This window comes from Fukomys damarensis, unplaced genomic scaffold, assembly GCF_012274545.1.
Source record: "Fukomys damarensis isolate Sample0158 unplaced genomic scaffold, DMR_v1.0_HiC HiC_scaffold_30, whole genome shotgun sequence".
NCBI lineage: Eukaryota > Metazoa > Chordata > Mammalia > Rodentia > Bathyergidae > Fukomys > Fukomys damarensis.
This window is the reverse complement of record NW_022900942.1, coordinates 29,910,064-29,927,155: the sequence shown is the minus strand read 5'-3', so window position 1 is coordinate 29,927,155 and position 17,092 is coordinate 29,910,064. Positions and strand designations below refer to the sequence as shown.

Below are 17,092 nucleotides of genomic sequence, written 5' to 3'. Positions count from 1 at the left end.
GTTGCGTCCCCAATGCAGGGAATGACCAACCAGAAGAATGAGTGCCTGTCGGGCAGCAATTCATTCATTCTTTCGTCCGTCCATCACAGTGTCACAGATATGCTGACAACTTTCTATGGGTTCGACCTAGAAGGAGTCCTTCATTGAAGGAAAGCTACATAAATAAATCACAAGGAAAACGAGAGCTCTAAATTTAATTTCATTTTTACAAATGCATGATGTCTTCCCAAAATAGTGGGTAAATATATACCCTGAAACAAGAATTTCATTTTAACCTGGGGAGGCAGGGATAGGATGTTACTGATAAGTGATTATATGTAACACTGAAATGATCACTAATCAAACAAGAACTAGTTTTCTTGAAGATTACATGCTTGTATGGGGAAAAAGTGAGCAACAGGAATTTGTACTTTAAAATTGGTAGAGAGAAAAATTATTAATCAGAAAATAGGCTCACTTTTCTCTCTGGGTAGTTTATCCCATTCCAAAATTTCACTGATAAAAATGAGATATTGCATGCCAAATCTGCAATCTTGTCCCAAAATCACAAATCTGTCTATGCACAAAAATCTGAAAAATCATTATAGTGAAAGCAGAATTTACCATTTTAATCCCCCCAAATTTCTCTCTCATATTCTACATCTTGATGGATGGCAATATCATCCAGCAGGTGGCAAACCGTCAAGAAGCCAAGTAACCCACCCCTCCCTTATCAATCAGGTGCCAAGTCGAATCATTTCTATCAATTTAATATCACTGAAATCCACAGCCTCTTCTTCATCACCATTATTCCTAATTCAGTTCAATCTGTCATTATTTCCTCTTAACATTACTATAATCACATCCTCACTAATGAAATCTCTTAACTCACAAGTTGCAACCTAACATAGTTGCTTAAGCAGTTGTCCTAAACCATGTATCAGATGTTTTCCAACTATTTAAAAACCAATCCTTAGTTCACCACATGCATCAGGGAAAAGTGACCCTCTTCCCCCTACCATACAAGTGACATCCTTCATTTTTTTGACATCAGAAGTCTAGTCCAGCTTCACTTGCCATCCCTTCTTCTGTGGAACTATGCCTCAATCTGACAGAACTACTGTATTCCAGGCTTTCTGTTACAACCCCTAGTTCCTACAACTCCACTAAAATACCTCTTTATTCCTCCTACCTGGATAGTTCTAACTCACTCTAGGGAAGAGTCCGACCACTCATATGTGTCAGAATTCATGTTGCCCGATCCTGTAACCATTCCTAGCTCCCTTCTCTCTTGCATGCCTTGAGTCTTGGGCTCAAATAACACTGCAGAGTTCACCTTCCCAGCTTCCCTGACAGCTCTGCATAGATGCTGTTGAAGATCTGGCCAATGAATTGATAGTAGAAGTCCTGGGTTTCTAGGAATTATTTTTCCCACTCTGTGATGGAATGGAGTATGTGTATCATGAGTGCTACCCTAATCTCCCTTGTTCCTGTCCTGAACTCATGTGCTGTCCAAGGCTCATTAGCCATCTTGCAAGAAATACATGGCAAGAGGAAAAAGCTGAAGGGTGCAAATCAGCATATCAAAGACGGCAGAAAGAAAAAACTGCAACAGTGACTCTCTGAATCCATAGAGACAACCTCCTGCCTCCTGGACCCTCCTTAAGTAAGAATTTTAAAAACCTTTATTTGAATAACCTATTACCAGGTATTAGATTAGTTGCAGCTGAGCACAGGTTTAACTGCTATTGGACTTCTGGGAATTCTTTCCATATTCTCCAAAAAATGCAGGGACAGATGAGGCCGGGAGATCTAGGGTTCAACACATCTAGTTTTGAATCTGGTCTATACAACACAAGGCAGGGTAATCTGATCTCTCAGACCCTCAGTTGCCTCCTCAGTAAAATGGAAATGACAAGGCCCAGCAATGCAGTGTTTTGCAAGAACTAAAAATAATGGCATGTCCAAGGTAGTCAGTTAATGCCTGGTACACACGTGGAAGCTGGTATCTGGGAAGGGAGAAGTAATCCAGCAAGCACTGAGTTCCATGCTGCTTACTTCTCTGGTGCCCTAAATTATAGTCATCTGCTATCTATCTGATTCTTTCCTCAGAACATGGGTTAAGCTAAAATCAAGAAAAGGGCCATGCCACTACCTCATACCTAACTAGAAACTTGTTTTTACCAGAAGTTTTCCACACATATTTGTTGAATGAATGATTGGGTGAACCAAAGACTAATTTTTGTGTTGAAGTTTACCATTTTGTGAAGCTTTGGCTTGTAGTATGAATGGAATTTATATATTTTGGTGGGGACCATACTAGGGATTAAGCCCAGGCCCCAAGCACTGGGGGTATATCTCTTGCCCTCTTTGTAATTTTGAGAGAAGGTCTTGCTAGGCTGCCCAGGCTGAGCCTGAACTTACAGTCCTCCTGCTGCAGCCTGCTGGAGGGCTGAGGTTACAGGCATGCACCACCACGGTTTTTAAAAACACAAATACCCACCTATATAACTGCACATATATTAATAACACATTAATTGTACTTATGAAGCACCCAATGAAATTTCTAACGTAGTAAGATATCTGCTGTGCTTTCAAAAATGTATAACTTGCCCTTTCCATCGGGGCTGTCAAGAAGCACTTCCTCTCTGAAAATCAAGACAGCTAAGCCATGAAGTGTAAAAACCACTCACGATACACCAAGCCAAAAATTGAACTTGGGATCTGTGTTTCATCATCTCTGCCCTTTTCAAGTTAGTCCTTAGCAAAGGCTCCTTGCTCTGAATATCTCCTCGTGCTGACGTTATGAAATGAACAATCAACTCCCACTGTTCTGTGGGGGGTACTGTGGAAGCAGAGGTGAAAGTCACTTCTCTGAAATGCTAACAGTCTCCAAATATTAGAATCCACCAAAATATTTGTTCTAAGCCGTGTTTTGCCATCTATGGTCAAATCCATACAAAATAGTATTATTTAAGGATGCCCTTTAAATCTGACTACTGAAATCGGTTATTTCAGTAGTGAAAAACACTCCATGCTATAAAAATCAGTCTTCCTTTAGTCATGAAGATGTTTCACATGTACAGGAAGCATTTTCTTTTTCTGAGGGGAAGAATCTTTTCTTATTACAGGGAAAGGTGGTAATCTCCTCTGATAAAACTTTAACAGGTGCTGAAATTTATATATTCTATTACAGCCTTACAAGACTACACTAATTATTAATTACCCGCCTAAGCATACACTACTTTACACATCCTGCCCCTTAACTAGAACACTCTGAAAAGCCGTTGTATGTTGCCTGACTAATGGAGCATATCTTGCACAGCTAAATGGCCTAGCAAATTCAAAGATTTCCCCATATGCACACTTTACAGTGGTAATGCAGACCCTCTGCCTACAAAAACAACTGCATTTCCTCAACTGCATTCCACCTTGAGGAGCACAGGGAACTCAGGGAGATCATCTAGCTGTGGACAACATCAGCAAAGGAAAGCCAATCTATACAGCAGCTTTTCAAAAGCATTTGTGCAGAGCATTGCTGTGTAGTTACAACTGTAGAGATGGTGAGGCTCTTACTCTGCTCTGCGAATGTTTCACAGAAGTCACAAAGAGTGGCTTCTTTTTATGCTAGAGCAGGTGTGAACTCAATTCCACTCTTCAACTACATCAGCTCAGCTGAGAGAACAGCCATAAATTTTTATTACAGAACCAAATGGAACTCAGGAGGGTAAGGGGCAAAATCTCATTAACTATTTAGACACCTTAAAAAGACTGAGGCAAGGATGCTTTCTTTGCTTTGATTTTCGGTTGGTGTTCAAACTACACACAGATCTTGGCAATGAATGAAAAAAATAATACCACAAAAGCATGCATAACTAGAATTGTTCTATCTGAGGACACAAATAATTTCAGAGAGATTTCCCCTTGACCACATCCCCATGAGTCAGGTCATAATAAAAGGAAACTGAGATTAAAATAAAAAATATCTTGCTCAAGATCACATAAAGACCATTTAGTAAACTACCATTTACCAAGTTAGTTCTCCCAATATCTAGCTAATGGAGACTGCCCACAGTAATCTTCCAAAATTTAAAATATTTGTGATCACTGCACGTCAATTTTCAAATGATATTTGTGAGTCTTATGCTAAGTGAGGAAAAGGCAAATGTACATAATGGAGAAAAAAAGCCATTAAAAACAATATAAAGTACGTAAATAATTTTATACAGAAATGAACTGTTAAAGGTTCCAAAAAATATGAATATTAAGCTCCTTTCCAGTGACTCTGAAAGTTCTGAAGGAGACAGGGTCACTAATAAGTTTTCCTCCATAATTTGGTATTGCTCAATTAAGTACAATCAGTTACACATAAAGAATTCACGCTGCATCCCAAGGATTCAGATTTGGCTACTGAACTGTTAAGAGTACAACCTGGTCTGCATAGCCAAGGTGAGGAAAAGAAATGAACATTTAGTAATCTCGTAATTTTGGTCACTCAGGCAACCAAGCCACAGACAAAGTTAAAAAATCCTATTTTGTGATCAGAACATTCTAAAATTAGTTTTTTATGAGTCTCTTTCTCTCATCCTTCACTTCTTTTGTCTCCCTGCTCCACCAAATGTTATCATATATTATATACTTTCTATTTTCATTCAGTTTTTATATGGCCCATGAGGAGGTAGTATTTAATTAATCATTTCCACATTCAGCCAAATTTCACTACATGATGCTCAAGTTTATGTAGCACTTTTGTCAAGCCAATCACCTTCAATAAAGGTTTCTGTGGTATTTTCAAGCTTTAAATGCTTTGTATTAAATACTAACAAAGTAACCTACCATATTTTACAGTGATTTACCTTATAGTTTTTCCTACTAACAAACATGTGTCAAGGATTTCAGGAGTGATTACAAAGCAATCATGAAGAAGACAAAAATTGTTTGGGTATTATTAAACTCAGAAATAAGTTAAATTTAAACTCAGTGTTTGTGCCATACATTTTGTGATGGTTGGTACCTAGGCCTGATATTTTGCAAAAGGAAATGTAATGCAGTCCATTAAATTCCTCTTTTTACTCAAAAATGATTCCTTTAAACTAAGAAATTCTTGAGAGTAGAGAGAATGAAAGAAAAGAGCCACACAGAGGCAACTTTCAATGCTAAACTTCTTCAGAGAAGGAGGAACTGAGGGAGAAGAGACTATCTCTGGGACATTCCTGACAAATGGAAGGCATTTGTAAATGTATTCTCTGATGAGAGGCATTGTCCTTAGTAGTGACGCCATTGTCCAAATCACCTACAATGCAAAGAAAGAAATCTCCATTTGTTCATGGGTCCCTTGGACTAGCCATTAGGGAATCTCAGCTATGGGTAAGAATGAAACTTGAGAACATTTAAAGTGGAAAGAAAAATGACTGCAAGCAAATATTTCACATAGGGACACATCTGAACTCAACAAAGCTGTCCCTAAAGAGGTACTTATTTTATAGGATTACTGCTTTTTCAGACAGGCTAAGAAAGAAACCTTTCCATTTAGTGTTGATGTTTACAGAACTGAGCATTCTATACTACCTCCACCTGGCTCCTGCCTTCTGTTCTGATGTCATTAGAAGGTAAATGTATTTTTTAAATCATTATCACTCAAGAACCAATGTCTAGATTTTTCAAATCATTAACCAAACAAAAATGACAGCCTACCAACATGTAGATCTGCACTGCCATCAAAAGTCACAGAGCACAGCACACTGTCAGAAAGCACATGGAGCTGTCTTACCTCTCACAGTGATCTTAGGAGGAGCCGGTAAGGTCAGCATTCCTGTCCTCACCAGTGAAACAAGCTGGGGCTCATACAAAGTTTGTGCAAATGTCCCATCAAAAGCCAAGGTCAAGGGTGAAATGGCTTGCACAGGGTACAATGCGAAGATGCCTCTTAAGACACGCAGTGCTTAAAACTGAACTCCTTGGCTTCTCTGGTAAAATGCAAAGCAAACAGTCTCATTTGTCTTAAAAGTCAATGGGCACATGCGGTAGACACCACATTCATGAATATCAGATTCACACTCCTCTGAACTACGTAGACACCTTTCTCCAGGAGTCAGGGGCAATGAGGGCCTTAACAAATGCTGTCTTTAATACCCCACACCAGAGCAATCAAGAAGTAGGTACTGGTTAATGCTGCCACGGGCATGTTTTAAGTGTCCAGGTTATGCAACATTCCAATAAAGCATCTTCCCAATCAAAAAGTCAAAGCAAAAACTTTTCTACTAAATAAAAACAGCACTGTTTATTTCACATCCTGTCTGCATAGATGGTCCATCCTCCTGACTCCTGCCGCAATAATGTTCAGCTGACTGGAAAACTCATGACCTAGAGTTGGTTCCAGCTCTCCCTTTCACCCAATCTTGGCACACTGTATAAAAGCAACTGTCTTTTGACTGTACTTAATCCTCCCTGTTAAAAATCCACAAATACAACTGTGTACACAGTAAATGAAATGGAGAGTTTTGTCTCCCCAGGCATTCTTGTCTGAGTGCTCCGCAGTGGCACAGCAGCTGGTTGGAGGTGAGGTCCAGGGGGAAAGAAGACCTGTCTGTCACCCATAGCGATGTATCCTAGGACTTTGCTGCTGCAGGGTGCCAGGCTTGCTCTGAGGGAGCATGACAAGATACACTGATTGAGACTGGCCTCTGTCTTTGCCATAAACCACTAAAAGCAACTAGGTAAAGGCTGGTGATTGGAGGTGAAGGTCTGTGGCACAACCAAGGTGCTCTGGACAGGTTGGCAGGAAGTCAAGGCAAAGACCTAAGAGATAAAATCTGGGTAATGCAGACATGAAGTGGGTTATCTCTGATTCGTTGCTGCCTTGCTTGAGGGATTGGGACAATGCAGCCTCAGGGTCTTGAATGTGAACATGGAAAACAAGCCTCAGATCTTTTTTCTTCGGTCTGCCACCCCATGCCTGAACTTTCTCTCACTTCCTCTTTGAAATACCTTTACATCTATTCTGTGATGTCTTTCACTCTAATTTGCTGACCAGAATTTAAAATTAAGACACATTTTTATATTTTGTTTTTTAGGGAAAAATTCTTAATTTTCAAAACTATCCAATAAAAGGTTCCATATTTTTCTCTTAAAAACAATGAACTGTGAATCAAATACTATAAGCTGGCAAGGTCAGTATGAGTTCCCCACTCCCGTCTCTCGTCGGTTTGCACTGACCAGGCCACAGGAGCTACTGTGTGCCTTACCACCCAGCCTCTGCACCCAGAGATGACCTCAGAAATGAGGGAGCCACAAACAGTGGATGACATGGACACTATCAAATTCTTCCTTGCAGAACTTGCCACTGAAGCTGTGACAATCATCCTGAGATGATGAGGGAAGGATAAAAGAATCATAGAGCCACCAGGCCTGATATCACTGAGCTACAAGCCAAGTCTAGCATGGGCTGCGACCAGACCTGCTAGAAAATTATTTTTAAATTACCATTAGTCAAATACTCTACTTCCAAGTAGAAGCAATGCTACCTGATCCAAACTGCTTTTGGCTTTCAAGTGACTCTTAAATGATTTAATTTTCTTAGAGTCAATAGTATTCTGTGTGAGAAATTTTCCTATGGTATTTAGAAGGCTCACCCTTCTTTTTTTTTTTTCAGTTTTCAAGTAGTACTTTTCTGCTTATAAGTTCTTCTAAATGCTGTTAAGAACAAGTTTAGTAAGCAGCCTTGTTCTGACTACGTGATCATCATAGCATTACCTTTGCTGTATCAAAGGGTAGACACTACAATGGAAAGGAAGCAAGACTAATGAAAGAACAGAAACATTTTCTGACTGGACAAAGGAAAATAAGTTATCCAAATACTGAGAACAATCAACTTTTGTTCAGTAGTGTTTCAAAATATTATTGGTTTTATTTACTACCACTTAAGCATCAAATAATCTTTAGAGATTTAGTTATATATATAAAACTAAAATCTACCACACTGTAATATGAGCCATAGCCCAACATTAGGAGAATATTCTGTAGAATGAGGGATATAAATCTGTAAAACAAAAATTGAATTTCTATATGGCTGGCTCAGGTTTAGGCTATTCTTCCTAATGCAGTAAGATGTAGTCCAGACTTCAATTTATGGGCTTTTCATTCAGGGTTTAAACCCCATATATCTAATTCCATGATTTATTCATGTATTAAACCACTGAACAGCATTTATTGAGGTCCTATAACTATGGAACAAACACACACCTAGGCATACACTTTTCTCCTGGTGATTCAGCCTACTAAATTATCAGTTTATTCCAAATCCACCTAATTCTTTATAGATCTGGAATGACTTGATTTTCAGTTGAAATTAAACTTTGAGAAATTAATTTGGAAAATACATCATTACCAAAGTTAGTTGAAAGTATTCATAACATAGAGATGAATTGATTAGAAATAACAAAACAATTCTAAACATAAAATATAGTTTCAGGAAAAAAACAGCACAACTAAAAAAATCAATGGGTCATTAGATGAGGAAATGACCTCTGAAACCACTCAAAGAACTGATCTTCCCTCAATTTAAAGACATGAAAATGAGCTGCCCTAAGACCTACTGGCAGGTTCAGCAAAACAAGAGAAAACTCGGGCATTCTCTGCTTTACCTAAACCATCAGGATGTCTAAAATAAATTGTGATGACATCCAAAATAGTTACATTTGCAAATATTTCAAGAAGATATTTTAGCATACTAAAGAAAATCAAAACTCTCATAAAAAAGTAAAATCAAATAAGACAATTACTAAAGATTTCTCCTTTTAGAAATTGCTGGTATCACATTATAGAACCAACATATAAGAGATGATACTCAACCTCCAGATGAAAAATACCTAAATAACACAGCAGGGTGAGGGGAGCTCAGTGGTAGAGTACTTGCGTATCATGTGCAAAGCCCCTGGTTTTATCCTGAGCATGACAAAAGAAAACAGACACTAAAATACACAAAGCAATGTCTCTAACTAATGAACTTAGAAGCAGCTTGCTCATCTGTCTTCAGAACTCTAAAATTTCCAGATTCACAATTCCATTTTCATGAGGTTACTCAAATATCTTCTGACCTCTGACCTCTTGGTCACCAAATGATAACTGTTATTCCATAGGTTTTGCTATTTTCCAATATTTACATTCCTGCATGGAAAACCCATCTGGCCAAGAAAGCAAGTAAAAGTCTACCCATGCTTTCAAAAGATTATGTTTCTTTGTGGTCATGCTTTTCCTTTATATATTAAGTTTTCCTGCTAAGAACTGACTCATTGGGTATTTTCAGGTTTTTCAATGTAAAGAAAAACTCTGTACATGAGCATCAACTCCCACTGGTAGCTTTACAAGAGGACTGTGGCACTTGCCTCTGCCACTGGGATTTGAAAACACTCACAACACTTCACCTTTATGCCGGGCTAAACTCAGGGTAGCCATAAACACTCTGAAGTAATACAAACCTAAATATTCCTGCTAGGCAAACAGAGCAGTGGAACTGAATTATAATGAGCTAGCAGCTGTCACAATATGACCACAGTAACCAAATCAAAATATCAACCGCTAACCCAGATGAGATTCAAAGGTCATCCTATAAGCCAGCAGCTTTCTTCAGTTCTGCCTGAAACCTCAAACTAATCCTGCAGTAAAATGTTCCACTGAGCTAGTTTAGAAACCAGTTACCCTATGCTGGTGAATTATTTAGTGCCTCGGTACAGTACCATTAGAGGACTAAAACCAAATACCACAGTAAGGAAACTGAACTACTCACAATGGGACATGTGAAAATACAGCAGCTGATGTTGAACTAAGCTGCACCCAACTGCACAAAAGTATCACTTTTCACATCCTTTGGTCACCAATTCATGTATATAATCTTACTGGGCAACATGCTCACTTATCCTCAAACAATCTGCTTTTCAATTAAGGCTCTGCAACAATAGAAGGAAAGTACATGCTTAGATTCTTCCCTGGATCAAAGAGATTTAGCTAGAACGTACACCGTCTACCATTGTAAAAATATTTGGACAATCACTTGAAAAGTTTAATGGGTGGTCAAAAAAAGGCAGAGATGTTTTTAAAAATCTATATTCTTTGTATACAATTCTGGACAGGATTTTCAAACTAGTCCATAGCATAAAAACCATCCTCTTAAAGACACAGGACTCAGATCCAGGGCCCCTCAGTCTGATTAGCATATTCAGACAGCTACTCCACTGACCCTAGTCAAGGTTCAACCAAACCATTTTAAAAATACAGTGAACAAGTTTCTAACAGATCAAGGGTTCATTACTGCCATTACTTACAGTCGCCAGAATGAAGTGATTTGTTTCCTCTGGACACAAAAGAGTACATGAATTCCATCTAAGGCAACCTGTGAAGTGGCACACATCTACCCAGTGCAGGCAATGACTGAGCACTTACTGAGGGCCAGGTGAGCGCAGTGTGGGACCTGAGCAGTACAGGCGATGACAAGCCAGGCCATCCCCAATCCCTCCAGAAACCTTTCCACAGCACAGTGAAGCCTCGCCCCCAAAAAATCCAAACCTATTTTTTAAATTTAGGAGCCTGTTTTTGCTTACTTCAGTTGTGTTTTTCTTTCAAGGGTTTTCACAATATCAACCACCGAAACTCTGTACGGCAACCACAACTACAGACTGAAATGTAACGAGCAAGAACAATCTCATAGTCCAAGAAGTGTCTCGAATTCTTGTAGCAAAATAGGCACGTTTGTGCAAGTAAAGAAGCCTGTATGTGCACACACATAAGCACGTGTGTTTGCTTTTACTTTAATGATTCACAAGGTACAAAACAGGGTATTATCTTCAGATACACTAACTTATTTCTAAAAGAATAAATTAACTTTATTACTCTTATCATTTATATGTCATTTTGCATAAATCTGAAATAGAGCTCTAAATGAACAGTTCTGGTATTTTGGTATCAAACAAGTATTTATTACTGCAAAAACTACCATTTAGGCAAAACCGTGTGAAATAAAAAGTAGAGTTTTAGTGAAGGGTTCTGTTATTATAAAACAGTTATAGACAAATAGCAATGCCTATATTATTTCATTAAGAGTATACGACCGTAGAGAACAAAACATAAAACAACTCACTCCCAATAGGAGAGAGCAGTATAATATTTTTTCTTCCCTTCTAATATAATAAAAAATTACTAAGTAAACAGGTTAAACCCCCCTACCAAAAAAAAAAAAAAAAAATAAGAGAACAAAACATAAAACAACTCACTCCCAATAGGAGAGAGCAGTATAATATTTTTTCTTCCCTTCTAATATAATAAAAAATTACTAAGTAAACAGGTTAAACCCCCCTACCAAAAAAAAAAAAAATCAGGTCATCTGCAGTTAATAACCCTTTCCCGTAAAATTAGTGTCACTTATTTCTGTAGCAGACGCCTAATTCAGTCACAGGCTTGATTGATTTGACAATAGAGAATCCGCTCCAATAAAGTGCCTGATTTATTTCTGATGCTATAGCTTTTGCCCAATGTGACATCATGGCAGAATTAAGTCTTTGAAAGGTAAAGAAATCTTTTGTATTTTAATGAAAACCAGTTAAAGACTGTGAGAGTAAACTGTTATCCAAATCTTGCAGTAAAGTCTAATATGTTCTTTTGGAACAAGGACAGCACCCACAAAGGTCTAATGGGTAAAAAATGGTTTTGGACACAACAACTTAAAATATAGCACACAGTCTCTAAGTTCAAATTATTCTCAATATATATATTAAGAGATCTTACATTGTCTTTACCTCCATTTATAAACAGGTTTTCTTAAATTTCTTGAAAAGAACAATGCAACAAATACTAAACAGAGCTCATCTTAAATCTGGTTTCATTTTAAGTAAACAGCAGCATGAGCAAAATCAATGAGAAATTTGTTCCCCGAATTGGGCCCTGAGATATCCAAACCAATCAAGAAGGGGTTCAGGATGTGAAAGTTACAGCATTAAGCAAAGTTTTTAACACAACATCACTGTCAGTTCTCTAAAAACATTTTCTGAATTTTTCCATAACTAAAAATGTAAGGTATTCCATATTTGTTTCAGTGTCTTTTTACCCTCTTTCTTTTTCTGCACACTGCACAGTGCCCTGTTGCTCTGAGGGCGACTTCCCTGACCCAAGTCTGACACTGCTCCGTTAATGTCTGATAAACCATTTAGCCCAAGCACAATTCTTTTCTGTGCAAAAATCTGCTTGAGGTGGAAAATGTAGCAGTTTGTAAACAATAAAGAGCCATGTTTCAGACCAGACAGCTTATCTAACAGAGAGGTCCTTTCATCGGGAACAGTGGGTGGGAGCCTCGTGGACATAGTAGCATTTCCTATCACAATGCAGGAGACTGTCTTGGCCTCCATATTTAAGAGTTTAATGGGAAGGAGGGCAGACAGCTTGAAAGAGGAAGGCTGACATGGATTTTCAGCTTAAACAACAACTAAGTGAAAAGAATCAGTTCTCTCCGCTCTAGACTGTCAGCCCACTTATATTTTAAATACTGTTTGGGCTGAAAAACTAATTTGGTTTGTAAAACAGATGCCCATGCGGAAACATGAAAAGAAAAAGCAATCATTTAATATATTTCTATTCCTTAGTATATTCTGTGTATTCTTATGAACTTTCTAAGCTTTTTTCATATATATAACACAAATTTATAGATATGAGTAGGAATGTATTTATTGTATTTTACTTACACTAGCTCATCAGAGGATAATTTTAAAATATTCTAAGGCAGTTAGTATATTCATTAGTTGCTACTTTTAAAGACTCATTTTCAAATTAATCTTTTAATTCTATTTTATGAACCTGGGTGTAGAGGAACAGAGAAGTTAAGGTGTTATAATTAAATCATTACTATTGACAACGAAGAGTCAACAACTATCCCTCAAAATTTAAGTTGACAAATATATTTCATCATGTGTTTCTACATATCTTAGAAACAGAAGGCTCAATGGACTTCCCTATCGACAACTGATAAAGAACCAAGATTCTCTTTTACTTTACAATGTTGACATTTAAAAATTTACCACTGTGAAGTCAAAAAGAGCACAAAATAGTAACAAATGATGATCAAATATGACTTCCTGGTGCTAAAAGTTGGGATGACATGCAAAGACACAAACATATGCTACACCCATAATTTTTTTGTCAAAGGCCTAATTTGATGGTGATGTGGGAGAAAAGGAACACTGAAATTAAAACTCTATCCACATCTTAAGTAACTGGTGTGGCTTCCAACACTTAAAAACTGAGGACATTCTTTATAAACATTTTCAATTCCAGTTACAGAACGACAGAACTATTGCTATGGGTTTTCCTTGAAGAATGGTTTCCAGCTTATAGCATGAAATCTAACTTTATTTATTGACAGATTTGCAATACAATTTGATCAAGTTGACAGATTTACTAATACTGTTAGAAATTCACATTTACTAAAACACAAAGATTATTTTCTAAAATCAAAACTGAAGTAGCCAGCTATTGGAACCTTAAAGCCACTGTGAATTATCTTTTCATCCCTCTAGTTATTGCTGTTAAACAAACATCCCAGCAATGTAGTCAAAAGTAGAAAAACACACTAAGAAAGGCAGCAGGAGCATCATGCCATAAAGTCTCAGATAGCTTCGAACAGCAGACAACATTGGACCTTGCTTCAAGACAGGATCTGCCTACAATTAGCTCTAAAGTTCACACCTTGACAAGAGACTCAACCAGGCTTTACAATTCAACATGAATGCACTAATCTGACTTAAACAAACTAAACCTGTGGATAGTACTTTATTTCCATAACTCCAAAAATAAAAACTCAGAACTAACACTATTATATCCTGCCAACCAACAAGCTCAATGATGGATGATATTATTCCAAATATTCACCACTTTGACTCCCTCAATCTTGGCCAAGAAAATTACCATTGCAACACTGTCATTGGGAAAACTGCTGTCTAAGGAAGTCGACATTTCCACAGAGACTCAGAATCATGGAAATTAATTCGACATGACTGTAAAACTTAGTCCTTTATATGCTCTTAACCAGCATAGATTGTTATTTTTCTGCAACTTAAGATTTCTATACTGAACTGGCTAAATATCCAAGCTCCTGAACATCGAAGCTTTGTTTAAGGCAATTTCTCTTTCTATGGTAAAGCGTAAACACTCAGAGTAAAAGTTAATGTAAAATTTGTCTTACTTTGTGTTCTGGAATTGACAAAAGGTGGAGAGAGATTGTCATGTGACCCAAGGTCCCTGCTGGTCATGTGGTCATAGGGAGTCCCATCTCCATAGTTCTGTAGATGAATAACAGTGTAAGTTTTAATTTTACATTAATAAATAAACATATAAATACATTCCCACTGCTGAAACCTTTCCCAGTCAAAGAAGATGGAATCGATTCTTCCCTCCCTGGAACTTCTCTTCAGGAAACCATACCTTCCCATGGGTGGTGCATAACAGACTTCTAGAGTCTACAGATTTCAAAGTTTCCCCATAATAAGTGTGAATTCTTGAGAATAATAACAATGGTACCAAACTATATGGAGTCATTAATGTAATTAAATGAAATAATGCATATAAAACACCATACAAATACAAAGTACATTTAAAAACATTAAAAGTTATTTTTGATAAGTCCACATTAAAGCATGATTGTGCTATAAAGGGAAAACTACCCACAACCTATAATGATTTGCCTTTGGAAGACCACAGCAGAATTACTTAGACAACAATTTTAAGTTATATGATATTCAAGTTTTTATGTCTTATGATAGCTACTATTATGGCTATAGCAGAACTGGTTGCTTCTATCAGTAAGAATATGAAGACTAGAATATAATTATGAATGAACATAAATATTTAGCATCAATTAGTATATATCTCAAGCTGGATATAGTATGCCACAAAAAGAAACCTAAACCAGCCAATTTTTGGCAAAATTTTTTCATTATTATAATAATCTCCTTGTCTTATTGGGAATTTAAAATTAAAACAGTATGTTTAAGCTCTCTGTTTCAATTTAATGGAGGAATTTGATAACCTGTAAAAAAGTTAAAATCGTGCGCATTAGACAGTTCAAATCCTTGCCTACAGTGCATAAAGTGACCCCCCCCTCAAAAAAAAAGGGTGACTGCTCAGCTGGTTGAACTGCCCATAAACTCTAAGTCAAATTTACTTAGTAGTATCAGTTGGGTGTTAGCCAAAGGGCAGGCTACACAAAAAAGATGGACATTGTGAGAACAATGAAAAGGCATATCCCCTCACTAAAGAACAACCCACACCTTAAACAACACCATTTTCAACCGCCTTCCCTCATTTATAAAAATTAACTTGGATGATGCTGTGATCTAATTTTGGATTAGATATGGACATATAAAAAGATGCCACATTTTAAATATTTTTCATGAAATTTACACTCATACATTCTACACCACACTTTGCATAATACCAAGTATTATTCATCCTATATAGTGGATGAATAGCATCATCATACTACATAGTGGACTAAAAGTATAATATACATTATCTAACTTAATCCTCAGCACAGTGCTACGGGGAAAAGATAGTATCACCACTTGAAGGCAAGGAGCAAGAGACTTGCAAGCTTGTCAAAGTACAATTCTACAAATAAGCTATCCTGGGCAAACTCCCTGGATTTTAAAATATAACTTACAGTATATACTAATTCAAAATTATTCACCAATATGTTCCTTAAGAAAAATGATATATAATGAAAACTAAATTAAAAAGTCAGAATGAGTATAGACTTTTCCAAAACTCAATTAAAGTTATTAAATTTTAACTAATAATTTCCTATTCTTATTATGTGTATTCAGTTCAACATTTATAGTACTGTACTAAATTACATACACTATAACCGTACATAGGAAAAAGAAATTAAACAAAGCTGAATTAATTGAACAATACAAGGAAATTCTGTCTTCTCTATTTGCTGTCAAAGGGAATGAATTTATTTCTGCAAGTGCAGGCTGTAACATGAAGAGGAAAGATTTTCTCAGCTCTTCCATATAATGCATTAGAATGTCAAGCTTGACAGCTGGTGTAAGACTCAACAAAGTTCGTAGTAAGCTTAGAGATCCTGCTATACCCTGAAGACCAGTGTGAGGCTCATATAGCCAAGGACAGGTGGAAACTAATAACTAATACTTGCTTAAATGTCCATGTACTGACACCCTAATGACCTTCTCTGCCTCTAATGCCAAAATAGAGACCCCTACCACTCCAAACTGAAATGAGAGCTTGCAATAAAATTTTATACTCTTAGCAAAGTACTTGCTGCATCTAGAATCAGTTGAGGAAGGGAGACAGGTCTGTTTTGCCAGGTGCACCAGCACTTTTTTCTTTTCTTTTTTTTTTTTTTTTTGGTACCACGGGATCAAACTCAGGACCTTGTGCTTGCAAGGCAAGTGGCGGCACCTCTCAGCTAAATCCCCAGCCCACTAGCTCTACTTTTAATTTGGGGCATTATATGAAGTCTGAAACTTCTATGAGTTTAAGAGAACCTAGGAAAGATTCCGTTAAAGACATCACATACAAAGCTTAAACAATACATGGTTTCTTTTATACGAGAAACACAAAATATAAATAAATAGCAAAATAAAAGAAAATAATAAGAAGTAGGAAGATGGACCTTTTCTAAATGGGAAGGAGATTCAGACATGGGGGAAAGACGAGTTGAAAAAAAACTGAGATATATTAGGTACATGTACCAACTCCATACAAGGAATGTGATATTTGTGTACTAATATACATGTACTAATAAAAAAGCTGAAAAGCTCTTGGTGAGATGGGTAGGGGAAGGGTAATAAGGGAAAAGAAAAAAATGTGAGATAATGAAAAGATGGAAGGAGATTCAGACATGGGGGAAAGACGAGTTGAAAAAAAACTGAGATATATTAGGTACATGTACCAACTCCATACAAGGAATGTGATATTTGTGTACTAATATACATGTACTAATAAAAAAGCTGAAAAGCTCTTGGTGAGATGGGTAGGGGAAGGGTAATAAGGGAAAAGAAAAAAATGTGAGATAATGAAAAGATGAAAATAAAATATCTCTGGATGGGGG

The 17,092-nt window shown here is 37.1% G+C and overlaps 1 protein-coding gene across 8 annotated transcripts in view; it reads right to left on the bottom strand.

Annotated features, from left to right (window-relative positions):
* Tcf4 (transcription factor 4) overlaps positions 1-17,092 on the bottom strand; it is a 343,664-nt gene that overhangs the window by 208,607 nt on the left and 117,965 nt on the right. For all 8 annotated transcript variants that reach the window (XM_010611524.2, XM_010611528.2, XM_010611527.2 and 5 more), the window contains one exon: positions 14,201-14,297. In XM_010611524.2, the coding sequence (XP_010609826.1) occupies positions 14,201-14,297 (97 nt within the window). The remainder of the gene's footprint in view (positions 1-14,200; positions 14,298-17,092) is intronic.